At 46.7% G+C, this 27978-nt stretch overlaps 2 protein-coding genes across 4 annotated transcripts in view; both read left to right on the top strand.

Moving 5' to 3' along the window:
- Positions 1-6498, top strand: part of LOC308164635 (YY1-associated factor 2-like) — a gene marked incomplete at its 3' end in the record, with an annotated part of 15671 nt that extends 9173 nt beyond the window's left edge. For 2 of the 3 annotated variants that reach the window (XM_080538713.1, XM_080538715.1), the window contains exons 3-5: positions 1741-1779; positions 5727-5885; positions 6171-6498. In XM_080538713.1, the coding sequence (XP_080394839.1) occupies positions 1741-1779; positions 5727-5885; positions 6171-6498 (526 nt within the window). The remainder of the gene's footprint in view (positions 1-1740; positions 1780-5726; positions 5886-6170) is intronic. The other variant, XM_080538714.1, reaches the window with a different exon arrangement.
- A 3679-nt stretch (positions 6499-10177) lies between these two features.
- Positions 10178-16469, top strand: LOC308163955 (glucoside xylosyltransferase 1-like; the record flags this gene model as incomplete). The annotated part of the gene is made up of 6 exons (XM_080538124.1): positions 10178-10318; positions 10516-10647; positions 13920-14171; positions 16040-16154; positions 16230-16268; positions 16426-16469. 6 exons carry the CDS (start codon positions 10178-10180, stop codon positions 16467-16469), a joined length of 723 nt encoding a protein of 240 aa, XP_080394250.1.
- Positions 16470-27978: the final 11509 nt, after the last annotated feature.

The following is a 27978-nucleotide window of genomic DNA, read 5'->3' as shown; positions in this document are numbered from 1 at the left end:
TCTCTGCATGACATCATCACCGTGGGCCGGTCGTCCAGCCTGTTGTTGTTTGACCTCAGAGAGCCTCCCAGAGCGGCGCTCATTCATCAGCAGGGTCAGAGAGGCGGTTTCCTGAAACACAACTCAATGTTGTTGTGCTGAGAGAGTGGAGTGGAGGGCAGGGTTCTAGAATGGAGAGGAGGGTTCTAGACAGGAGAGGAGGGTTCTAGAATGGAGCGGAGGGTTGTAGAATGGAGCGGAGGGTTGTAGAACGGAGCGGAGGGTTGTAGAAGGGAGAGGAGGGTTCTAGAATGGAGCGGAGGGTTGTAGAATGGAGCGGAGGGTTGTAGAACGGAGCGGAGGGTTGTAGAACGGAGCGGAGGGTTGTAGAAGGGAGAGGAGGGTTCTAGAATGGAGCGGAGGGTTGTAGAACGGAGCGGAGGGTTGTAGAAGGGAGAGGAGGGTTCTAGAATGGAGCGGAGGGTTGTAGAACGGAGCGAAGGGTTGTAGAACGGAGCGGAGGGTTGTAGAAGGGAGAGGAGGGTTCTAGAATGGAGAGGAGCGTTCTAGGAGCGGAGCAGAGGGTTCTAGAACTTAGTGGGGGGTTCTAGAACACAGAGGAAGGTTCTAGAACGGAGCGGAGGGTTCTACAACAGAGAGAAGGGTTCTAGAGCAGAGCGGAGGGTTATAGAAGTGATTGAATGTGATGTCAGCCGCAGTTTCACGCTGTGAGGAAAAGGGGCCGATTAGAATGATCTCCTTCCTCTTCTCCTCCCTCTCTCTCTCTCTTCTCCTCCCTCTCTCTCTCTCTTCTCCTCCCTCTCTCTCTCTCTTCTCCTCCCTCTCTCTCTCTCTTCTCCTCCCTCTCTCTCTCTCTCTCTCTCTCTCTCTGTCTCTCTCTCTCTCTCTCTCTGTCTCTCTCTCTCTCTGTTCTCTCTCTCACTCTCCCTCTCTCTTCTCCTCCCTCTCTCTCTCTCTCTCTCTCTCTGTCTCTCTCTCTCTCTGTTCTCTCTCTCACTCTCCCTCTCTCTTCTCCTCCCTCTCTCTCTCTCTCTCTCTCTCTCTCTCTCTCTGTCTCTCTCTCTCTCTCTCTCTGTTCTCTCTCTCACTCTCCCTCTCTCTTCTCCTCCCTCTCTCTCTCTCTCTCTGTCTCTCTCTCTCTCTCTCTCTGTCTCTCTCTCTCTCTGTTCTCTCTCTCACTCTCCCTCTCTCTTCTCCTCCCTCTCTCTCTCTCTCTCTCTCTCTCTCTCTCTCTCTCTCTGTCTCTCTCTCTCTCTCTCTGTTCTCTCTCTCACTCTCCCTCTCTCTTCTCCTCCCTCTCTCGCCCCCTCCTCTCTCTCTCTCTCAGGCGTTACTGTATATAGGCCAGGCGATGTATTTCCATGTTATCTGGCCCCGATACCCCCCTGCTGTTCTGTGGGATAGGCTGTGTGGCGTAGAGCTCGAAGGCGGCCTCTAACGGAGGCCGGTTGCGGAGGTCCAGCCTCACATCTTGGTTTCCTACTAACTAGACACCATTTGCATTGTGGGTTACTGTCGGCCCTACGATGTCCTGTTGTCAAATCCGAGTGCTTTTGTTTTTTTTGTTCAAGTGCTGTTGCTGTTGCTACTGTAGGTCCTCTGCTGCTATTATGGGGGTGTTTATTTTAAACGGATTCTGGATGTGTATCAGTGTTGTGGTTGAAACATGTTGACATTGCATATTCAGTACCAGGAGCAGATGGTGATGTTTTTCTCTTTTTGTATGTGTTTTCTCTCCAGCCCGGCCACCACCCCCCGCCTCATCAGAACTCCTGTGAAGTACTTAACGTTTTATTCATTTTATTAACAATTATTACAAATATATTTAATCTACTAGGTTCTACTCTCTCTCTCTCTCTCTCTCTCTCTCTCTCTCTCTCTCTCTCTCTCTCTCTCTCTCTCTCTCTCTCTCTCTCTCGTATATATACACACACATGCATATATTATTATTATTTGTGGACCCCAAGATTAGCTGATGCTTTGCATAAGCTAATGGGGTTCCTAATACAATTGTAATTATTATTATCATTTTGGTATTGATGTATTTATTTATTTACAGTATATACTATAGTGAACATGTTGTCTGTAAGTACTCTGGGTAAACAGCAGCTGTAGCCTACAGAGTAAAGCCTCACCAGAACCTCTCCTGGGCCTGATGATGATGATGATGATGATGATGATGCTGAGGAAGAGGATGATGATGATGATGATGAGGATGATGGTGATGATCCAGATGCTCCTTCCATGGTTGTGCAACGTGGTTGTGTAACAGTAGCAGGTGGTGGTGGTGGTGGTGATGATGATGATGGTGGTGATGGTGGTGGTGATGATGGTGGTGGGGGTGGGGGGGGGGGGAGAGCGGTTCCTCCTCAGTCAGGACTGCACGGCAACAAACAGTCCGTCTCCTCCAACTTGATAAGCAAGTTATTTCGCTGCGGTCATCCTTGTCCAGGCTTAAGATCAGGCCTAAGGTTAGGAGTGAGGTTAGGGTTAGGGTGAGGTTAGGAGTGAGGTTAGGGTTAAAGGACAGGGATTCAAGCTTTGTCATTGAACAGAGTACAACAACATGTATTTATGTTCTAGAGGGTTCTTGGCATCTAGCCAAGGGGTCAGAGCCATAGAAGGACCCCGGAGCAATTAGGGGTTCAGTGCCTCGCTCAAGGACACTTGGACACGTGGCCAGTCGGGGATTCGAACCGCCGAACCGCTGACCTTTCGATTTAATTTTAATTTAATTTTGCCATTTAGCAGACGCTTTTATCCAAAGCGACTTACAATTACGAATTACAGGGACATTCCCCCTGGAGTAACTGAGGGCTAAGTGCCTTACCCAAGGGCACACTAGTAGTGGTGTGGCTTCAGGCGGGATTTGAACTCACAACCTTCCGATCACAAGTCCAACTCACTATCCACTAGACCACCACTACCCCAGAGCCCCTCGATCATTCGACACCACCGGCTCTACCGGGCTGAGCCACAGCCGCCCCCCCCCCAAAGGACACTGTGATCTGAATGCAGAACCTTATACCTGCTCTGCCATCCTGACGATCTAGGGTTAGGGGTTAGGGAACAGTGTTCTAAAATCAGATTTGGCAAGAGAGAAGGAAAGAGAATGAGAATCACTTCCTGTTTGGCGGCGGTGGTGGTGGTGGCAGTAGCAGGCAGCCAGATCGAGAGGACGAGCGTGTGAAAGCCCGCCTCATGGCGTGACAACAGATGGATCTCACACACCCTACGCACACGCTACACACACGCCTGTACACACACACGCCAGTCAGAGAGGCAGCCAAGGGAAGAGAGTGTTCTTTGCTGGCAGCTCAAGCGTAGAGGACAGTACTGTTGCGTAACCCTCGACACATATTTGGGTGACGCACGGAGACACACGGAGAGGATGAGATGGAGGAATGGAAATGTGGTTCAAATGTTGAAATGCTGCCCTTATAAGACCTCGGCTACACACGGTACGTTTTAACCGTTTTAGCAGACGATTTTTATCCCAAACGCGACTTAAAATGAGAGATTACAGGGACAGTCTCCCTGGAGTAATTTAGGTGCCTTACTCAAGGACACTAGTGGTAAATGGTAAATGGACTGCACTTATATAGCGCCTTTTTGCTGCTCCAAAGCTGCTCTAAAGCGCTTTACAATGGCCTCTCATTCACCCATTCACACACACATTCACACACCAATGGCGGCAAGCTGCCATGCAAGGCGCTGGCCCGCTCACTGGGAGCAATTTTGGGGTTCAGTGTCTTGCCCAAGGACACTTCGAACCACTGATCTGCCAACCTTGTGATCATTAGACGGCGACTGTACCTCCTGCGCCAAAGCCGCCCCTTGATGGTGTTCCCAGGTCTTACTCAAGGGCACACTAGTGGTGGTGTTCCCAGGTCTTACTCAAGGGCACACTAGTGGTGGTGTTCCCAGGTCTTACTCAAGGCACACTAGTGGTGGTGTTCCCAGGTCTTACTCAAGGACACACTAGTGGTGGTGTTCCCAGGTCTTACTCAAGGGCACACTAGTGGTGGTGTTCCCAGGTCTTACTCAAGGACGCACTAGTGGTGGTGTTCCCAGGTCTTACTCAAGGGCACACTAGTGGTGGTGTTCCCAGGTCTTACTCAAGGGCACACTAGTGGTGGTGTTCCCAGGTCTTACTCAAGGACGCACTAGTGGTGGTGTTCCCAGGTCTTACTCAAGGACACACTAGTGGTGGTGTTCCCAGGTCTTACTCAAGGGCACACTAGTGGTGGTGTTCCCAGGTCTTACTCAAGGACGCACTAGTGGTGGTGTTCCCAGGTCTTACTCAAGGGCACACTACTCATGACCTATCTGATCACCATCAACTCACTAGCCACTAGGCCACCACTACCCCACTACCCAATACCATCCTAGAGGCTACACACTCAAACCCACATCATTGGTCAGAGCTGTTATAGTGTATATATATATACAGTCACTGATCACTTTATTCGGAACACCTGTACACCTGTCAACAAGTCCAAGCTGGTGGAGGTGGTGGAATGGTGTGGGGAATGTTTTCTTGGCACACTTTGGCCTGTCAATACCAATCAATCACCGCTTGAATGTCGCACCTTTTTGAGTAACTAATAAAGTGTTCAGTGTGTGTATGTATATATGTGTGTGTGTGTGTGTGTGTGTGTGCGTGCGTGCGTGTATACACACACTAAACACTTTATTAGGAACACTATACTAATACTGGGTAGGGCCTCCCTTTGCTTTCAAAACAACCTCAATTCTTCATGGCATTGATTCCACAAACATTGATTCCTTTTGAGATTCTTGTCCATGATGAATTGATTGCATCACACAATTCCTGCAGCATTTCTCAGGTGCACTTTAAAGCCGTGAATCTCCCATTCTACCACATCTCAAAGTGTTCTATTGGATTCAGATCCGGTGACTGGGAACTTGGCTACTGAAGTACACTGAACTCATTGTCAATGTTCATGAAACCAGTTTGAGACAGCTTTTGCTTTGTGACATGGTGCATTATCATGCTGGAAGTATCCATGATTAGAAGATGGGTACATCGTGGCCATGAAGGGATGTACACGGTCAGCAACAACACTGAAATAGTCTGTGTGGCACTCAAGCCATGATTGATTGGTATTAACGGGCCCAAAGTGTGCCAAGAAAACATTCCCCTACTACGCCATTACACCTCCTGAATGAATAAGAAGGTGTACAGGTGTTCATAAAGACATAAAGTGTCCAGTGCGTGTATCTATAATAATAAGCCATTTAACAGACGCTTTTATCCAAAGCAACTCCCAGTACAGTACAGTAACTTATTTGAGTACAAAGTAATAGTAGCCCTAACCCATTTTCCTCAACATGCATAGGCCTACATTGTTGTGGTGTGTTACCATGGTGACAGACCTAGGATCTCAGCATCGACAGGTCATGTGTTCTACGCCCACGCAGTGCAGTCTGGGCTCAAGCTGAGGTTCTGCCTCTGGTACCGGTCGACACAGAGCAGTTCTGCCTCTGATCATCAGTCCTGTATTACCCCAGTGATGGAAGCATAGACTCCCACGCTCCATAGGATTCTCTAGATCATTAATCTCTCTCTCTCTCTCTCTCTCTCTCTCTCTCTCTCTCTCTCTCTCCTCTCCCCACCCCCTCTCCTTCCATCCCCTCTCTCTACCCACCCTCCCCCTCTCTCTTCTCTCTCCCTCCCACCCCCCCCCCCCCCCCCCCCACAGGAAGCCTCGCCCGGTCTCCCAACTCGTGACCCAGCAGGTGCCTCCCCAGTTCGCCCCCCCCACGCTGCTCCCCCCCCGCAAGGACAGGAAGGAGAGACCGGAGAAGGAGAAGAATGACAAGGAGCCCGCTCTGAAGAAGAACGCCCACAAGAAGATGAGGTGAGAGGGGGAGGGGAGGGGGGGAGAGGAGAGGAGAGTGTGTGTGTGTTTGTTTTTCTGGCTCTGTTGACCAGTAAATACTCACAACCGTATTGTAATATTCTATTAGTACACGTTGTAGCTAATGTAGCTGCGTCTATTTCTCACTGTCTGAGGTTTTAATGTTTACTCTCTTCTCCTTCCTCCCCCTCCTCCCTCCCTCGATCTCTCTCTCCCCTCTCTCTTTATCTCCCCCCCCCTCTCTCTCTCCCCCCCCCCCCCCTGCCCCTCTCTCCCCCCCTCCAGGCCCAGATTAAAAAACATAGACCGGAGCAGCGCCCAGCACCTGGAGGTAACCGTGGGCGACCTGACCGTCATCATCACAGACTTTAAGGAGAAAACGACCAAGCCCCTCCCCCCGCCCCCCCCACCGCCGCTGTCCTCCTCCACCGGCCCCTCCCCCTGCCCACCCCCCTCCCCCGCGGCCGTTGCCCCGGGCGACCACCACCACCACCACAGCCACCAGAGCGGGTCCAGCTCCGACACGGCGGAGAGGGGGGGGGGCGCCTCGCGCTCCTCCTCGCCCCGGGGGGAGGGCTCATCCTCCGTCAACGGGGGGGGGGAGGCCCACTAGACACACACACACACACACACACACACACACACGCAGCACCTCCAACTCCCAACTCCACCCGGAAACCAACCCTACCCCCCCCCCCCGACCCAAACCCAATATCTGACCGTTGACCTCTCAAACCGCTGACTCCCCCTAGCCTATGCCTGTCTAACCCCCCGCACACACACACAGAACCACCTACCACCTCCACAACTCCACCCGGAAACCAACCCCACCCCCCCCCCCCCCAACCCAACATCTGACCTTCCTTTGACCTCTCCATCCAACCGCTGACCCCTAGCCTAGGCCTCTCTAACCTCCACCCCCTCCAGCCTCCACTCCCCCCCCCCCCCCCCCCCCACCGGAACAGCCGAGTTCTAGACACGGGTTCGTCGGGTCGTCGTGGAAACACACAGTAGTTGTTGTCGTCGTCGTCGTAGCAACAGGGTCCAGCTGGACAGCCAGACGGACCCACAAACACAAACACTTCCACAAGGAGACGACTCCACTACAATGGCGGCGGCCATTTTGGAAAATACTACATACAGAAATACTACAAACAGAAATACTACAAACAGAAATACTACTACACACAAACTGTCTTAGAGGATGATGAGATGCGAGTCTCACAGCAGAGTATCTTTAGATCGACCTTAACTGACTTTTAAGCAATTGTTATAAACATTATTGTCTTCTGAACATAACACCTACACCCCCTCCCCCACCTCCCTCCCTAACCCCCCCTTGACCTTAGCCTATTGTACAGCGCTGTTGTTAACGTGATAGTGTTATTATTATACATCCAATCAGTGTTATTGTCAAGATTTCTTTAGATTTTTTATTATTGTATTTTTTTGTTTTGTTTTTTACTTTCAACCTTCTGGAGTAAATGTTGTGGCATGGTATGATTCATAAGTATGTCTTGCATTATGGGGGGGACATGGGAACATCATAGGCTATAGGATTGTCTCTTAATTGTGATTAAAAAGTGTCATTAATTGATCTAAATGTGATTAGACACAAGAGTTGATTTTTCTCATTGGTTCACTGCAGAGATAGCTGTCTTCTCATTGGTTCACTGCAGAGATAGCTGTCTTCTCATTGGTTCACTGCAGAGGGAGAGTTCTATCTCATTGGTTCACTGCCGAGATAGCTGTCTTCTCATTGGTTCACTGCAGAGAGAGAGTTCTATCTCATTGGTTCACTGCAGAGAGAGAGTTCTATCTCATTGGTTCACTGCAGAGATAGCTGTCTTCTCATTGGTTCACTGCAGAGAGAGAGTTCTATCTCATTGGTTCACTGCAGAGAGATAGCTGTCTTCTCATTGGTTCACTGCAGAGAGATAGCTGTCTTCTCATTGGTTCACTGCAGAGAGAGAGTTCTATCTCATTGGTTCACTGCAGAGAGAGAGTTCTATCTCATTGGTTCACTGCAGAGAGAGTTGTCTTCTCATTGGTTCACTGCAGAGAGAGTTGTCTTCTCATTGGTTCACTGCAGAGAGATAGCTGTCTTCTCATTGGTTCACTGCAGAGAGAGAGTTCTATCTCATTGGTTCACTGCAGAGAGAGTTGTCTTCTCATTGGTTCACTGCAGAGAGAGTTCTATCTCATTGGTTCACTGCAGAGAGAGTTGTCTTCTCATTGGTTCACCAGAGACAGACTTGTGTTCTCATTGGCTCACCACACCAGCTGGGACTTGTTGTGGGACTAGTGGGAACAATATTCTTCACAAATAATGTTTTTGTTTTTGGTTGTGTCAAAGTTTGACAGCAACTGTTGTTGTTATTGACCATAGGACTACTGTATCACTTGTTGCATTTAATGTTTTTTTGTTTTTGTTTTTGTTCTCTACCACGATATGTTGTTTAGAAATATATGAACATTTTGGGTTGATTACCTGGTTCAATGTCTGGAGAAGAAAACTAATGAGATGTACATTATACCGTAGAGCCACGAAATAAACTGACATGCAGACTCTGAAATAAACGTCAGCCTTTAAAACTGTTACTTTGTAGCGTAACGGGCCGGTTTCACAGACAAGGCCTTAAACCCAGTCCTGGACTAAATCACACTTTCAATGTCAAATCTCCATGGAAGATGGATTTTTTTGGTCATTTTCTTATTTTATTACACAAAAAAACCATACAATAACAAAGACAAGAAACAGCTTTTTAGTCTAGGATTAGGCTTAAGACTTGTCTGTGAAACCGGGCCTAGATAAAACATTAGGCATATTACACATTGTTACATTGTTATACATGATTTCATCGAGTTGTCGCAGCTGACTGGAGAAGCCCTGGAGGAATTGTGTCTGTACTCATCCATGAAATATTTGACCGAGGTCAATGAGTCATGGGTAAAACCCCTAACTGTGAGCCAAGCTGAACTTTCAACAGTATTTTTTTTTCTCCACAGAAATACAATGGTACTCACATTACTGAAGTGGTAATGTAGGTTTAGGTTCTACAAAAGGATAGTTGTATCCAGTGGTGGACTCAGGCTGTTTAAAGGGCAGGGGCGAAAAGAAAAAAAGGGCACCTACTGCACAACATGGGACCCTATCAGTGCACATGGTCAAGTTTAGACCATTGGACGGACAGCCAATAGGGCACATCCTCTAATTTTGCCACTCAAAAGGGCACTTTAGTGCAACGTTTTTCAACTGTGGGGGCACATGGTCAAGTTTAGACCATTGGAGGGGCACCAACAGGGCACATCCTCTCATTTTCGCCACTCAAACGGGCATTTTTGCCACTCAAAAGGGCACTTAAGCGAGACGTTTTTCAACGGTGGGGGCACCCCCCCTTGAGTCCGCCAGTGGTTGTATCCTTGGTGCCTTGTTCTATCTTAGAGCGCCACCTGGTGGACGATGAGACACGAAACCCATAAAACCCTTCAGATGAATATAATGATGAGAAAATGTATCTTACACTTACTTTAACATTGTGACGAGTAACATTTATCTGGTCTTTATGAATGTTACATTTACATGTGTACATGTTTGGCATTTATCAGACGCCTTTGCTTTGTCCAAAGCGACTTACAACAAATACATTTGTCTAAGTAAGTGAATCATCTATCCACCGGTCATCATAAACATGAAGATGAAATACATTTATCTAAGTAAGTGAGTTGTCTGTCCATCAGTCATCGTAAGAAATAGTAATCTATGCTAGGACCAGGGGCTATTAATATAGATGTCAGTAGTAAGGCATTGATTTGACAAGACTTGCCTTGTGGCGATAGTTAGGCTTGCAGAAACATGTCCTGTGAAGTTGTTGCATGAAGTTGTTGGACCAATAACTGAAAAAGAGGGACAAAAAACAACAACAGGTGAGGTGGAGCAGAGCAGGGGGCCGTTCCACTATGTGAAATTAACTCTGATCCAAGCGATTAACTCCAGGTTTAAATAAGCTTGCGGTCGGTTCCATCAATGTGGCTCAAATAATTTGCTGCTTGGTTGCTATGCAACATATCCTTCTGAGTAATTCTGGTCCCGAGCAGACTTACAGGCTGGCTAAGGTAATGCATGCGTCAAAAAAGGCTCACAGGCGGAAACTACATCCCGAACGACAGTTCCTCAAGTGTCTTTTAGGAAATATTAGTTCCCACTTCACACGAGATAGATAGATAGATAGTTTGACTGTGTGCTAGATAGATATCACAGTGTGGAGGAGGGAGGGGCGGCCCAGGTGAGCATGCACCTGGCCGTGGTGGCGTGTGGTCAGAGGCTGGAGGAGACCCTGACCATGCTGAAGTCTGCGGTCCTGCTCAGCTCCAAACCCCTCTGCCTGCACATCTTCTCTGACGACCAGCTGTACCCCGAGTTCAGACACGCCGTGAGTCATCGGACACTGAAACATGACTAGATTTATTAACATACTTCTAAAAAATATGGACACATATATAGACCCACGTGTGTTACACTTGTGGTTAAATTCTGGCTAAGTCTTAAATTTGACTTGGTGAAACCTGCAGGAACCCTTTAAATGCTGTTATATAATCCCTCTGTGTTTCTGCTGCTGTGTTCCTCTAGCTGGACTCGTGGCCCAGTGCGGTGCGGTCCAGGTTCAACTACACCCTGTACCCCATCACCTTCCCCCGGGACCACGCAGCCGAGTGGAAGAAACTGTTCAAGCCCTGCGCCTCCCAGAGACTCTTCCTGCCTGTGAGTTAAGGCCGATTTAAGCTTCTGCGTTGAATTTACGCGCGTCTATGCCGTAGCCTACGTAAGGGGCAGTGGCGGCTGGTGATAACATTTTTGGGTGGGGCACAGGTTATGGGGGCATGCTCCACGGGGAAGAATATCAACTTTAAAATCTGGATTTACAGTCGATTTTAGCATGAGAATATATATATATAACTTATTTTTATATATAACTTATTAAAGGGCAAACTGCAAACACAACAAAAGTATAATGCACAACAACTGACAAATCAACTGGAATAGTCTTTGTTAGCAGAGTAGACCTAATGTTAACAGAATGGACTTATACCCTTTGTCTATCTGTGCAGCGGTAAGGTGAATAATTCTAGCAGTACTGTCCAGACAGTTGTTCTCCTCTCCTGTTGTCTGTCTCTCTGTTGCTCTCCTCTCCTGTTGTCTGTCTCTCTGTTGCTCTCCTCTCCTGTTGTCTGTCTCTCTGTTGCTCTCCTCTCCTGTTGTCTGTCTCTCTGTTGCTCTCCTCTCCTGTTGTCTGTCCGAATATCGGTTGTTAAGTCGCGACGTGTTTCCGGGTCCAAAGTTGGCTGAGGCGCTGTCTTCGAAATGCCGCAATAATAATAATAATTAATTACATTTATATAGCGCTTTTCCGAGGCTCAAATACCCTGACAATATGGGGAAAACGGGAAAGTGCTGTGTCCCTTGTTGTATGAATAGATCCGAGTCTAAAAAACGATTAAACTGTCATTCTACCACTGTAGTACACTGGTACTCTGGTGCGGAGAATTTCTGGTTTGGAGCCGGAAATTCCAAAACGTCACGTTTGACGTCAGACTTAACAACCGGATATTCAGGGCTCTCAAGTCTCAGGCATTTTTTTTTTTTTTACAACCTATTCTGTTCCCACTGCGCGTAACCAGGGTGCAACTTCAACAGATAGCGAACACACACTGACACATCAATGAATCCTCAGACGCTGGAGTAAAGTTTAGTTCTTTACTAAATCTTCAGAAACATGAGTGGTCGTTTGGTTATTTTGTAAAACTGTAAATAAACATAAGAGTACAATTACTGTAATGCTCAAAACTATACTGTTACACTTTCAACATCAACAGTATGTAGCCAACATATAATATCAATATAGCAATACAAATACAGCTCCAAAATATTTATACTTAAATAATATAAGCTATGTATTTATAAACATATACATTATACATTGTAGTTAAGCAAGAAAATAAAAGGCAAACTTACAAGCAAAGCCTTTTCCAGGGCAAGAATGTAAACAATGAGATTTTCCGGAGCTCTTTCTCTCAGCTAGCTGCTGCTACGAGTTACTATCACGTCTGAACAGTGTGCTCACGTCATGTGACTAAACAAAACCGATATCCAATGAATAAAGGCAGTAACGAATGTAATGTCATAAAATGTCCACTAGATGTCTCCAAAATGAAAACCTAAGAAACCATGACACTACCCCTAGTGGTAGTGGCCCTAGGCTGCAGCCTAGGTAAGCCTATAATCTGCGCATGCTCGGGGCGCATTTTTTGGAGACAGCCAATGGGAGCGCTGCTACAGCTCACGTGTAAGCCAAAAGTATTTGGCCTGCCATAGACTTGCATTCGGCCGGCGCCCCGACTCCTCCCCTATGTATTTTCACAGTGAATTTTACACACACACAGATGTGTAAGTGGGGCTGCGTTGGAAGGTGGGGGCGGCGCCCTAGCGCCCTCTATTGGCCAGCCGCCACTGGTAAGGGGTCTCCAAGTTTATAGTTCTACGTTCTAGTTCTACGTTCTACGCGGACCGCGTCGCGTTGGTCGGTGTACTCATAGCGGCATAGAAAAATATGCTTTTCTTATTCTATCTCGTTAACGGTACATGACTAAGACTCCATTCAAAGTTCAGTGTGTTCAGCATGCTATTCTGGTCATGGAGAATTTTAGTTTGGAATTCTAACCCATTGTGACGCGGAGATATTCGGCCGTAAGTGACGGTCCCCCCCCCCCGCTGCTGCGCGCACCACCGCTTCCTGGTGGATGAAACTCCCGTTGACAGCGGGGGGAGAGACAAGTTCTTCCCGGGAATTCGCTCCTAGCTGTGTTGATCGTGATAGGAGTGTCGTATCGACACCATTCAAATGGTTTCAGATTCCCTGTCCTCTCCCCTATCCGGACACGTTTGAATTGTTATCCTAACCCACGGTAAACCACAGTTATTAACCCGCAAAGGGTGCCTCCGGGCACCGTGTTTGTCCGTGAATAACACCGGCTGTGAAGGTGGTAGGCCGATGCATAATAGTGATCAAAAAACGTATTTTTGTTATGCTTGTTGTAAAGAAAAGTTCTATGATGCATTGAAATGACATTAAACTAAGATAATACGATGGTTATCATAATTTTTCAAATCTTTATTAAACAGAAAAAGTAAATGACATTTCTGTCATGGCTTCCGCATTTTGGCCGACGAGAGAGTCGGAATCTTGTCGGAATCATGTGCTACCAAGCGGACCAATCACAGAGCTTACGGTTGCGTAGAAACTGACCCGTGGTTACATTTTTGGAGAGGTGCGCGTCAACCCTCTCCGTAGGCTACGCAAGGCTACGCGGGCCTACGCAAGCTACGCCCTAGCCTACGCCATCGATTTTACGCAGGAGCGTAAACTGGGCTTTAGTCAGCAGACATGGTGGACAAAGGCCTTCTTCTGAATGTTATGCTAATGCCTAATATCACGCTAAATGCTAAATGTCATATCACGCTAAATGCTAAATGTTATGCTAATGCCTAATATCATGCTAAATGCTAAATGTTATGCTAATGCCTAATATTATTCTAAATGTTATACTAATGCATAATATGGTAAATGGACTGTACTTATATAGCGCCTTATTCCAAAGCGCCTTACAACGGTCACACATTCACACACACATTCACACACCAATGGCGGCAAGCTACCATGCAAGGCGCCGGCCCGCTCATTGGGAGCAATTTAGGGGTTCAGTGTTTTGCCCAAGGACACCTCGACATGTGGCCAGCTGGGGTTCGAACCGCCGACCTTGCGATCATTAGACGCCGGCTCTACCTCCTGCGCCACAGCCACCCCACAACGTCATGCTAAATGCTAAATATTATGCTAACACCTAACGTCACGCTAAATGCTAAACGTTATGCTAACGATAAAAGGCGAACCTAACCCGTGTGTCTGTGTATGTGTGTGTGTGTGTGTGTCTCTCTGTGTGTGTGTGTGTGTGTGTGTGTCTCTCCCTCTCCTGCAGCTCATCCTGAGGGACGTGGACTCCCTGGTGTACGTGGACTCTGACATCCTGTTCCTGCAGCCCGTGGACGACCTCTGGTCCCTACTACAGCGCTTCAACGCCACGCAGCTGGCCGCCATGGCCCCGGAGCACGAGGAGCTGCGCATCGCCTGGTACAACCGCTTCGCCCGCCACCCCTACTACGGCACCACGGGGGTCAACTCTGGGGTCATGCTGATGAACATGACCCGCATCAGACACACCTACTTTAAGGTATGAACATGACCCGCTTCTTTCTTCTCACTCTCCTCCTCCTCTTCTTCCTCCTCTTCCTCTTCCTCCTCTTCATTCTCCTCCTCTTCATTCTCCTCCTCTTCCTCTTCCTCCTCCTCCTCTTCATTCTCTTCCTCCTCTTCCTCCTCCTCTTCCTCCTCCTCCTCCTCTTCATTCTCTTCCTCCTCTTCATTCTCTTCCTCCTCTTCCTCCTCCTCTTCCTCCTCCTCCTCCTCCTCTTCATTCTCTTCCTCCTCCTCCTCCTCCTCCTCTTCATTCTCTTCCTCCTCTTCCTCCTCCTCTTCATTCTCCTCCTCCTCCTCTTCATTCTCCTCATCTTCCTCTTCTTCCTCTTCTTCCTCCTCCTCTTCATTCTCCTCCTCTTCCTCTTCCTCCTCCTCTTCCTCCTCCTCCCCTTCCTCCTCCTCCTCTTCATTCTTCTTCCTTCTTCTTCCTCCTCCCCCTTCTCCTCTTCTTCATTCTCCTCCTCCTCCTCTTCATTCTCCTCATCTTCCTCTTCTTCCTCTTCTTCCTCCTCCTCTTCCTCCTCCTCTTCATGCTCCTCCTCCTCCTCCTCTTCATGCTCCTCCTCCTCCTCCTCCTCTTCCTCCTCTTCCTCCTCCTCCTCCTCTTCATTCTCCTCCTCTTCCTCTTCCTCCTCCTCCTCTTCCTCCTCCTCCTCCTCTTCCTCTTCCTCTTCCTCCTCTTCATTCTCCTCCTCTTCATTCTCCTCCTCCTCCTCCTCCTCCTCTTCCTCCTCTTCCTCCTCCTCCTCCTCTTCATTCTCCTCCTCTTCCTCTTCCTCCTCCTCCTCTTCTTTCTCCTCCTCCTCTTCCTCTTCCTCCTCCTCCTCTTCCTCCTCCTCCTCTTCTTTCTCCTCCTCCTCCTCCTCTTCCTCTTCCTCCTCCTCCTCTTCATTCTCCTCCTCTTCCTCTTCCTCCTCTTCCTCCTCCTCCTCCTCCTCTTCATTCTCCTCCTCTTCCTCTTCCTCCTCCTCCTCTTCCTCTTCCTCCTCCTCCTCTTCCTCCTCCTCCTCTTCTTTCTCCTCCTCCTCCTCCTCTTCATTCTCCTCCTCTTCCTCTTCCTCCTCTTCCTCCTCCTCCTCCTCTTCATTCTCCTCCTCTTCCTCTTCCTCCTCCTCTTCTTTCTCCTCCTCCTCTTCATTCTCCTCCTCCTCTTCCTCTTCTTCCTCCTCCTCTTCCTCTTCCTCCTCTTCCTCCTCCTCCTCCTCTTCATTCTCCTCCTCTTCCTCTTCCTCCTCCTCCTCTTCTTTCTCCTCCTCCTCTTCATTCTCCTCCTCCTCTTCTTCCTCCTCCTCCTCTTCCTCCTCCTCTTCCTCCTCCTCCTCCTCCTCCTCTTCTTCCTCCTCCTCTTCCTCTTCGTTCTCATCCAAGGTAGGTTAGGTTAGGCCTAGGGTTATATTAGGCCTAGGGTTAGGGTTAGATTAGATTAGGCCTAGGGTTAAGGTTATGTTATTAACATAGCTTGCTTCAGAGCCACCTCTTTCAAGGTGCATTCAGTTCAGACAGGGAGACTTGCTTGAAACCTTTTCTTTATGACCAGGAAGATCAAAGACATCCTGTTGACTTTTATAGGTTTCAAAGCTGTTCCTGTGGTATTTAGCTTGAGGGGTAACTCATGAAATTCATCACCAAGGTGTTAAATCCACCTCAAGTCAATAAAGCAGTCAGGTCTGTATTTGATGTTTTTTGTAACTGTAATACCATCATCGACCGGAAGAGGACACCGTTGAGGCACAGATTGGAAGTCTTGTAGTGTCAGCCGAGGTGTTGTAGATTGACATTAGCAGGGTGCTGTATAACAGCGATCGTGCGTCTCTGTAACGATTTCCTGTTTCCTGTGAGCAGAATGACATGAGTCTGAGGTGGGAGGAGCTTCTAATGCCTCTGCTGCAGAAGTACAAGCTGAACATCACCTGGGGAGACCAGGACCTGCTCAACATCATCTTCCACCACAACCCAGGTAAGACTGACCTCTAACCCCTGCCCCCTAACCCCTGACCTCTAACCCCTGACCTCTAACCCCTCACCTGGGGAGACCAGGACCTGCTCAACATCATCTTCCACCACAACCCAGGTAAGACTGACCCCTAAACTCTAACCCCTGACCTCTAACCCCTAACCCCTCTTCCTCCTCCTCCTCCTCTCTAACCCCTCCCTGTTTTCCCTCCAGAGGCTGATGAAGGCCCCTCCCCCTCCTCCTCATCTCTAACCCCTCCCTGTCTCCCCTCCAGAGAGGCTGATGAAGGCCCCATCTCCTCCTCCTCTTCATCATTAACCCCTCCCCGTCTCCCCTCCAGAGAGGCTGATGAAGGTCCTCCTCCTCCTCCTCTTCATCATTAATGTGTATTGTATAGGCCTACCTGTTATGAGTAGCTATCGTGTTTGGACCCAGATGCAGTGCAGAACATAGGAGACGGGACGCAGGTGTAGAATTCAAAATAAAGGTACTCTTTATTTGAGTAAGCGGAAATAACTAACCACATAATAGACGATAAAACAAAAGGGGAGAAAGCTTAGTCTCCAATAACTCCTTAAATAAGTAACAGTCAATAAACAACAAAACACAAGAGAAGGCTTAAATCTCCCAAAACGTCCATGCAGGCGAAGAACGATAAGGCCATGAAAGACGCACACAACCCACATAACATGCAGCAAACAACTGAAACGGGGAAGACACAGGGGAACATACATAGACAAAAGACTAAGCATTCACACCTGTGAACAATCACAGTAATTAGGACAGACAAAAATACATACATCCACCAAAGGGGGCGCCAAAGGGTCGCGCAACCAATAGAGCGAACCCCCAATCCTTACACCTACCCTTGAATTTGGATAAATGTGACTTATAAATAGCACACTGAGGTAATTACAACTGTATCAGCTTTCCACAACCAAAACGCCAACGTTGTATCCTAAGATCTCGCCTAGGGCCCCCAAATTCATTAATGTTAATGTGTTTAATAATCAGATTACGGCTGTGGCGCAGGAGGTAGAGCCGCCGTCGCATGATAGCAAGGTTGGCAGATCGGCGGTTCGAGCCCCGGCTGGCCACATGTCGAAGTGTCCTTGGGCAAGACACTGAACCCAAAATTGCTCCCAGTGAGCGGGCTGGCGCCTTGCATGGTAGCATTGGTATGTGTGTGTGAATGGGTGAATGAGAGGCCGTTGTAAAGCGCTTTGGAATAAGTGCAGTCCATTTACCATGTAGAATGTTTCTCATACATTTCACGTTTTTTTCCGCCCCCTCACCTCACTTTAAAAAAAAAAAAAAACGTTAAACAATGAATCAAGTTGGCATGGCCTAACGCAACCAAAACAATATATAGGCTGTGTGAAAATGACATCTAATTGACCTGACAGTAATCAATGAATCTCTCTCTTCTTCCCCTTTCTCTCTCCTGTCTCTCCACCTGGTGTTGTCCACAGAGTCAGCCCAAGACCCCCCCGTCAAGACAGCCAGGACTCTTTACCCTACAGGACAGACCACCACAAGGAGCATCTACAGTAATCCAACTACTACTACCCTTTTGGAAACCTGTGCCTTCAACCAACTCCACCAGACAGTGAAATATTATTTTTCAAGAAGTTGATTTTTGTTTTGGGGGCTGGAACTCTGCTGGGGAGGCGCAGTGCCCCCCTCCTCCTCCTCCTCCTCCCCCCCCCTCCTCCCATCTACCTGTACTGCCCTCAACTTCGGACACCTGGCTGATGTTGTGATGACAGGAGACAGGAGAGTTGTTCTCTCTTCAGAGAAAAAAAATAAAAGAACAGGGCGTGTGACTGTTAGAGTTGAACGATGTTTTCATAATGTTATAATGTTTTAAAGAGGACACTGTACATTCTGTCCTATACATTTTGTCCTATGCTGTGAATTCTGTACACCCTGTACTCTGTCCTTCTGCACTTATTCTTGCTCTCCCCCTCTCCACTTCTTATCTTCTATTTCGGCTGGGCCTCCGAGGGGCCCCAGCCATAAATCTGATTTTGCTAATGCTGTGTTTCCTCACGAGGCTGTCCATGTGTGTCTTTCTGTGTTTGAGAATAAAATGCTGGCTCAGGAGAGGAAAAGATCAGTTTGAATCCGGGGTCTCTCGGGAGACCTCGGGATTCACTCTCCTTGCAAGAAAATAAGAATCATGATGAATCCGGGCCTCTTTGTTGTTTGAAGTCTACTACGGTCTGTTTGAACTAGCGATGGGTTAGCATGACCTGCTTTACAACCAGGCTGAATCAGAATATAGTATTTACCCTAGAACCTAACAGTGACTTTCGAAGTCCTAACTTCTGTGATTTCAGATTTCTAAAAACAACTTGTGTGAGTGATTTACTTCATATTGGAAGAAATCCCTTATCTGTGCAATATCAGTCGATATTTGTGTGAAGTTGTCATGTGGAAGTAGACTTTGGGATGACTTTGCTCATTTTGTTTATTTTTGTAATGCTGTTTTTTTCCTAATTTCTATTTTTCTAAAATGATATTGTTCTCCAAAGGACGGATACAAAAAAAAGAAAAAGAAGGAGAGACATTTGAACCCGAGGAGCATTGGAGGGGGGACGGACACCTGGTTTTAAAATGCGTTCTAGTTTCCTGTTATTCTACACAAGCCCTCCTTCCCTGTCCAGGGCCAAAGTCATAGCCTATCTCAGATACTGCAAGGGGAGTTGTCACTATTCAGTCAGGAAACTCCAATGCCCCCCAACAAAAGGACTGAGAAACCCCATGTCTCTTTCCCAACTTCTGGTGATGCAAAACGCCTCGCGATAAATCACAAAAAAAGGGGTCTGATATCTGAAGTAGTTCGCCATTCTCTACCTTTGTGTGGCCTGTTCTTCTTGCCGAACGTCAAGTCATTTTGTACTTGTTCCTGCATATCAAGGCATTTATGTGGTGTGTGTGTGTGTGTGTGTGTGTGTTTGTGCGTGTGTGTGTATGCGCGCGTGATTGCGTGCAGGTGTGTGCGAGTGAGTGTGTTTGTTTGTCGGAATGGAGTGTTACCACTACTAGACTGTTTATTGTTTTGACCCAGTTTCTGCAATTGTGCATTGTGATTCCTGTATCCTTTAAGCTGCTATCCTTGTACTGTGTAGACTGGAGATGTCCAGCCTTTATTCCTAAAGATTTTTCAATCCTAGGAACAAATCCGCCCTTCATTTTATCTCTCCATATACAGTACCTCACAACACAATGTCTCATCACTAAACGGAAGATAGCAAGGATCACCAGAAGCAATCCATCGGACCGTCCAGAATCACACAATTCTAATCAATCAGCGCATCAGAAGCACACCACCATGGGCTCAATTCAAAGTTCAATCAAAGCAGCATTGCGGTATTTACCGGGGGGGTACCATATCGCAGATCATGATGCTAGCTAGGATATCGCAGCATAGGCTACCTTTATTCCCTTCACAATCGAATGACAGTGCACATGTTTTATGTACGGTAAAAAAAAACAGGTGTAATGTACTTCCCTAACACATAAGTCCTTGTTGTTTTTTGAGGAATAGGTGACTAGGTAAATGTGTCCAGAAGTGGGGTGTAACCGGGTAAATATGGCTATGTTGGTTTTGGAAACTTTTGACTGAATCTGTCTGGCCCATACATTACATTGATTCTCCACCCTGGGATGTTGGGTAGGCTTGCCAACAGTCACTGGGGTCTTTTTTCCCCTGTGAGCCGTCCGTAGAGGATGCTGCCTGTGCGTGTGAATCATTTCTGTGGAGATGCCTCCATCCATTGAAGTACCTTTTGTTCAAGTTGTCTCCCAAAACAAAAAGCTGCCAAATTGGTCTAAAGACAAAATGTTATGATGTTCTCTGTTTGTAAACTGGTTTAAGTGTTTCACATGTTAAACCTCATCCCTTTAAATGTTACATTGTGTTTTTAACGGGAAAAAATCCTATTTGTTAAATTGTTGATATCTTCAGAAGATCATAAGAATTATGGAATAAAGTAAAAACAAATAAAGATGTGGTTGGGTTGCTTGGATACTGATTATGGAATATTGATAGAGAGGCTGGAGGCTTCAATTGAAACGTGTCATTATTTGGGCATCAACGTCAGATAAGCAATATATTTCTCAGCCAATAGGTGGCGACATTCACCACAATCTCCAACGCAATGACACACCAGTACAGTCAACCTCGTAGTAGCCTACAGGTCATTCCACTGATTCATTGGTCAATCCTATGTCCTGAAGTTCTTCTGATTTATTTAATCAGAAATAATTAATGTATTTAAAATGTGGGGTCTAGATTGATCATTCAGAACTCCTAACTACCAGGAGACTTCAATTGGGAATACTAAAGGATCGATTTGTGCGCAATTTGGGCTCCTTTGAAAAGAAGATTATCTCAATGGGTCTCGCCTGGATAAATAAAACGAAGAAAAAAAAGGGGCGTGATCATTCTGATGACAGGGAGATGACGCGCAATTGCTCTGATGAAGTTTCAGATTCTGATGACAGGGAGTTTTATTTGAATTTGAATTTGTTTGGTTAACTGCACTTGATTGGATGATTAGAGCCGACCGTGGACATCTGATTGGACGGTTGGACGAGGTCGCTCGAGCATTTTCTCCGTCTTTCCTAAATCCGTTATGACCTCGACACATATACACTAATATACACTACGCGACATTTAATTCCAAGGTGAGTCTTACACATAATGGATTGTAATACAACTTTAAAACGAACATAAACTAAACGAAGTAGTAATAATATGCAGCCTGCTGGCAGCTTAACTGTAGCTCGCTGGACATCAGTGTCAAGTGTCATGAATGGAGCGACGGAGTTGTTACGGTGTTATTACAAAACATCGGTGTTATTACAAAACATCGTGTTATTACATCGGTGTTATTACAAAACATCGGTGTTATTACAAAACATCGCTGTCGCTTTTTAAATGCTTTTAGCACCATGGCCGGCCGAGGAAGAAGAGGGACGAGCCGGGGGGAGAAGAGCAACACGGAGGAGCAGCGGCGCCGTGACCGCCAGGCCCGCTACCGCACCGAACTGGTCGGCTGGCTCCACCAAGAACATCGCTACGGTAGCTAGCTAGCTAACTCTTTAACAGATTAAGACCCCCGCCAAGGGAGCTAGCTAGCTAACTCTTTAACAGATTAAGACCCCCGCCAAGGGAGCTAGCTAGCTAACTCTCTAACAGACCATAGCTAATTGTTTCTAGCAGACTTGCATTCCGTTGCATTGATAGCGAGGGGGGGAGACAGAAATTAAAAATGTCTTGTCCATTACAACATTTGATTTCAGTAACGATATCGTTGGCCTAACCCCACCATGAAGTAATAATGCCTGCTGGCCGCTACTGTAGGTGGCTAAACTCTTACAGCGAGCTGCTGTGACCAGCCGTAGCTACCGGCAGAGAGACTCTGGCCCGACACATCAGTGAGATGTCAAGTGTAAATGAATGGAGCGACTGTGTTTTTTGGCTCCTACAAAATCGCTGTCGCTTTTAAATGCTTGAGCACCATGGCCGGCCGAGACAGAGGTTTAGAACACGTTTTGCTTTCAGTAATGGTTATCACACCAAATAAAAGTCCACTGAATATTTGGCCTGGTTTTAAAATGAGTCAAATGACATTTAAGCCACGCCATTATCCTTGCTTTAAAAGTATAATCATGATAATTATCTCTGACAGTGGAAAGTCCTGGACCGTGCCAAAGGATTTCTGAAAATCTGCAGATTGCTGTCACGGTCTGGAAAATGGGGCAAAACCATTTTGTATTATCATTAAATCATTTAGAGTAATTTTTTTGTTCCGCTATTCCCTCTTGTTTAGGGATTTTCCGTGGCAACGAGGACGGACGACCACGCAATCTGGACGAATACCGCAGGTTATCTGCGCAACGCAGGTATAACACCTGCACATACGATAGAGTACCACAGGGGGGCAGCATCTGTCCATGTCATTGACACACAGCCAATGATGCTTATCATAGTACAACTGCGGCTTACTGTCACCCAGTAACTCTGACCGATCACTGGTCTCACACAATAAAATAATAGATTCATTTGGACGTCCTGTGTTTATCTGGACAAATGTGAGATGTGTGTACTGACTGAGCATCATTTTATTGTTATTAGGACAGACAGTAGACCTCCTGTCGTTGCTACCCAACATGTAACATGTAGTAAAACACGTTGTTTTCATCAGCTTGGATCACTCCAGGAGGCAGGGGCATAAATGTCCCGGGCGTGAAGGAGAAGAGAGCAGCGTGGAGGAATCAGCCGAGGTGGAGGAGGAGGCCGTGGAGGAATCAGCCGAGGTGGAGGAGGAGGCCGTGGAGGAATCAGCCGAGGTGGAGGAGGAGGCCGTGGATGAATCAGTCCAGTCGCAGTCATCCATCAGCCCCCTGCCCACCATCCTGGAGTTTAAAGGGTGGGTAGAGGACAGAGCATGATGTGACTCCACAGTGAGCAGGCAGAGACAGTCGAGGGTCCACACTCAAAGTTGATACTAGATGAGAGGTTTTCATTGAGTCTGTGATTATTTTGTCAACATTATTTTTGTGATTATTTTGTCCAACCCTAACCCTTGGCTAACCCTAACCCTAGCCCTAACCATTATTACATTGTGTTTTTTGTGATTAATCTAACGATTATTCAATCTTCGTTTTACAGTCCAACATAAAATATCTCCAAAATCTAATTAAAGCAAGAGCTTGTTCAATTCAAGTAAAAGGAATATAGTGCAATCTACATTTTAGCAATCCATCAACAAAATAAATGAAACAATGCAAAATTCAAGTCACTCCGCTTCCCGCTGTGTGGCGCTCCTCAAGCGGCATCGTGGTCAGACTGGATGAATTCAGAACTCCCAATCCTGATTAATAAAATGGACTGCACTTATATAGCGCCTTTATCCAAAGTGCTTTACAACGGCCTCTCATTCACCCATTCACACACACATTCACACACCAATGGCAGCAAGCTACAAGCTGCAAGGCGCCGGCCTGCTCACTGGGAGCAATTTGGGGTTCAGTGTCCTGCCCAAGGACACATCGACATGTGGCCAGCCGGGGCTCGAACCGCCGATCTGCCAACCATGCGATCATTAGACCAGCGGCTCTACCTCCTGCGCCACAGCCGCCCAATCCTGATTAATAAAGTGGCAGGTGACTCCTAAGTATGCCAACAATACAGAAGCAACACTTGTCCAAGCAGCTGTGGTGAAAGTGTGATTTTTTATTTAATTTTTGAGTTCGGCTTTCACTCTCAAGTGTAACTTCATATTTCTTTTCTGTTAAATCCGCAAGGGGATTTCATGTCCTTGATGATCATCTGAAAGATGCTGGCAGGAAGCACAGCAGCCATCTGGGGTGTTCATGGAGTTGGGATTCTTTTGTGGAAAAAGTCCTCCACACTGCTTTGCCTCATCCTGAAAAAGAGACATACTATAAAGCACATAAATAAAGATAATAGTGGCATATTTAAAAATTAATTTCGACAGTTTGATATGAATAGGAATAATAATAATGGACCCTTTTTGTTAGATGCCTGATCAGAAAAAATACGTTTAACAAGGGACCAATGGAACAACCATTTTGAAAATATATATTTTTAAGTGACTACTACTACTACTACTACTAGTATTAAATAATTAAATTATGATTATATAATGATTGGAGCACTTTGAGCTGCAACGTTTGCAGGAAAAGCGCTATACAAATAAAAGTTATTATTATTATTATGATTACTAGAAATACGTTCCGCATGTTGATAATTCTAATATATCATGCTTAGTGGGTGGGGACGTAAAGTAAAACAGACATACGGTGCTGTCTTGCTGCTGTCTTGCTGCCGTCTTGACAAAGCGATCCGGGATGCTTCCGCCTCAAGTGATCGCGCAAAGCGGTTGTTCTGCTGTGAAAAGCCATTTCCAATTTACAGAGCTTACAGAGCACCACATCGCACCACACTGTCTCTGTCTAAAATACTCCCACACTTTAGATGATCGTGAAACCCCATCAAAATGCGCCCCCTTTCGGATCCTTCACACTCTACAGCGGTTTGCATGACAATTAATCATCAAATCGTTATAAAAAATGTCATGATCGTCACAGTCCTATCCTGGGCATTATTTCTAACTATGTCTTCCGCCTTAGACTGAAGTCCCATCTCTTTAAGGTACACCTGGGCTCTTCCTCCTCAAGCCTCTCCACCCTACATGACCAGAGACCAGTCCTTCCTTTCTCTAGAACTGTGACTACCGATGGGTCTTGTTCTTATCGAAGGTCCTACTTATTAAGATGAGTATAGCTGATTCAGTTACTAAGACAGATGTACTCATTGTAAGTCACTTCGGATAAAAGCGCCTGCTAAACGATTTCAATGTAAATGTGAGTCCGTGCTTTGACTGGGCTGCAGCTGCCTTACTTCATTACGCCCGCGCACGTTACGCCAATTGACGTGTTTCCATAACCGATTACGTCGATTACGCCGACGAGTCCACCTCAGCCCTAGACAGGAGTAGTCGCGACATAAAACGACGACGCCACGTCAAAGTGTCAAACCGATCTCATGTCTCCTGCCTCCCTCAATCGACTACTCTAGTCTGTTCGTTCACAGGGACGGTTTCCTTGTCTGACGGAACTGCTGTTCAGTCTCCTCTCGCTGTCGAGATCGTTCGACTGTCCAGAGGGCAGTGAGACCTGTCGTCTTAGCAACCACAGAGGCCATCTTAGATCTGAAGTGGTCTACCGTACTGAGCACATCACTAGGGAGAATGATTTAAGGAGTAGATGAGAGTCCGTTTATTTCACCAATGACAATCTGAAATAGATAGTGTAGCTGGTGTTGACCTCCAGACCTCACAAAATGGGAGGGAGTTTTTCCCTCAAGAGCCAGAAATGAGAGTTTGACCTCCACAGTTTTACAGAGGAGATGTATCTTAGTGTTCTCCCTCCCTATCTCTCTCTCTCTCTCTCTCTCTCTCTCTCCTCCCCTCCCCACCCCCTCTCCCTCCTCTCCTTCCATCCCCTCTCTCTACCCACCTCCCCCTCTCTCTTATCTCTCCCCCCCCCCCCACAGGAAGCCTCGCCCGGTCTCCCAGCTCGTGACCCAGCAGGTGCCTCCCCAGTTCGCCCCCCCCACGCTGCTCCCCCCCCGCAAGGACAGGAAGGAGACACCGGAGAAGGAGAAGAATGACAAGGAGCCCGCTCTGAAGAAGAACGCCCACAAGAAGATGAGGTGAGAGGGGGAGGGGGGGGGGGGGGGGGCAGGGGAGAGGAGAGGGGTGGGGGGAGGAGAGAGGAGAGGAGAGGAGAGGGGTGGGGGGAGGGGAGGGGAGGGGGGAGGAGAGAGGAGAGGAGAGGAGAGTGTGTGTGTTTGTTTTTCTGGCTCTGTTGACCAGTAAATACTCACAACCGTATTGTAATATTCTATTAGTACACGTTGTAGCTAATGTAGCTGCGTCTATTTCTCACTGTCTGAGGTTTTAATGTTTACTCTCTTCTCCTTCCTCCCCCTCCTCCCTCCCCTCTCTCTTTATCTCCCCCCCCCCCCCCCCCCTGCCCCTCTCTCCCCCCCTCCAGGCCCAGATTAAAAAACATAGACCGGAGCAGCGCCCAGCACCTGGAGGTAACCGTGGGCGGCCTGACCGTCATCATCACAGAATTTAAGGAGAAAACGACCAAGCCCCTCCCCCCGCTGTCCTCCTCCACCGGGATTGTCTCTTAATTGTGATTAAAAAGTGTCATTAATTGATCTAAATGTGATTAGACACAAGAGTTGATTTTTCTCATTGGTTCACTGCAGATAGCTGTCTTCTCATTGGTTCACTGCAGAGAGAGAGTTCTATCTCATTGGTTCACTGCAGAGAGAGAGTTCTATCTCATTGGTTCACTGCAGAGAGAGAGTTCTATCTCATTGGTTCACTGCAGAGAGAGAGTTCTATCTCATTGGTTCACTGCAGAGAGAGAGTTCTATCTCATTGGTTCACTGCAGAGAGAGAGTTCTATCTCATTGGTTCACTGCAGAGAGAGAGTTCTATCTCATTGGTTCACTGCAGAGAGAGAGTTCTATCTCATTGGTTCACTGCAGAGAGAGTTGTCTTCTCATTGGTTCACTGCAGAGAGAGTTCTATCTCATTGGTTCACTGCAGAGAGAGTTGTCTTCTCATTGGTTCACCAGTGACAGACTTGTGTTCTCATTGGCTCACCACACCAGCTGGGACTTGGTGTGGGACTAGTGGGAACAATATTCTTCACAAATAAAGTTTTTGTTTTTGGTTGTGTCAAAGTTTGACAGCAACTGTTGTTGTTATTGACCATAGGACTACTGTATCACTTGTTGCATTTAATGTTTTTTTGTTTTTGTTTTTGTTCTCTACCACGATATGTTGTTTAGAAATATATGAACATTTTGGGTTGATTACCTGGTTCAATGTCTGGAGAAGAAAACTAATGAGATGTACATTATACCGTAGAGCCACGAAATAAACTGACATGCAGACTCTGAAATAAACGTCAGCCTTTAAAACTGTTACTTTGTAGCGTAACGGGGCCGGTTTCACAGACAAGGCCTTAAACCCAGTCCTGGACTAAATCACACTTTCAATGTCAAATCTCCATGGAAGATGCTTTTTTTTGGGGTCATTTTCTTATTTTATAACACAAAAAAACCATACAATAACAAAGACAAGAAACAGCTTTTTAGTCTAGGATTAGGCTTAAGACTTAAGAAACCGGGCCTAGATAAAACATTAGGCATATTACACATTGTTACATTGTTATACATGATTTCATCGAGTTGTCGCAGCTGACTGGAGAAGCCCTGGAGGAATTGTGTCTGTACTCATCCATGAAATATTTGACCGAGGTCAATGAGTCATGGGTAAAACCCCTAACTGTGAGCCAAGCTGAACTTTCAACAGTATTTTTTTTTTCTCCACAGAAATACAATGGTACTATTCACATTACTGAAGTGGTAATGTAGGTTTAGGTTCTACAAAAGGATAGTTGTATCCAGTGGTGGACTCAGGCTGTTTAAAGGGCAGGGGCGAAAAGAAAAAAAGGGCACCTACTGCACAACATGGGACCCTATCAGTGCACATGGTCAAGTTTAGACCATTGGACGGACAGCCAATAGGGCACATCCTCTAATTTTGCCACTCAAAAGGGCACTTTAGTGCAACGTTTTTCAACTGTGGGGGCACATGGTCAAGTTTAGACCATTGGAGGGGCACCAACAGGGCACATCCTCTAATTTTCGCCACTCAAAAGGGCACTTAAGCGAGACGTTTTTCAACGGTGGGGGCACCCCCCCTTGAGTCCGCCAGTGGTTGTATCCTTGGTGCCTTGTTCTATCTTAGAGCGCCACCTGGTGGACGATGAGACACGAAACCCATAAAACCCTTCAGATGAATATAATGATGAGAAAATGTATCTTACACTTACTTTAACATTGTGACTAGTAACATTTATCTGGTCTTTATGAATGTTACATTTACATGTGTACATGTTTGGCATTTATCAGACGCCTTTGCTTTGTCCAAAGCGACTTACAACAAATACATTTGTCTAAGTAAGTGAATCATCTATCCACCGGTCATCATAAACATGAAGATGAAATACATTTATCTAAGTAAGTGAGTTGTCTGTCCATCAGTCATCGTAAGAAATAGTAATCTATGCTAGGACCAGGGGCTATTAATATAGATGTCAGTAGTAAGGCATTGATTTGACAAGACTTGCCTTGTGGCGATAGTTAGGCTTGCAGAAACATGTCCTGTGAAGTTGTTGCATGAAGTTGTTGGACCAATAA

Source organism: Nansenia antarctica (assembly GCF_963989245.1).
Source record: "Nansenia antarctica genome assembly, chromosome: 8".
Classification (NCBI taxonomy): domain Eukaryota; kingdom Metazoa; phylum Chordata; class Actinopteri; order Argentiniformes; family Microstomatidae; genus Nansenia; species Nansenia antarctica.
This window is presented reverse-complemented; position numbering and strand designations above follow the sequence as displayed.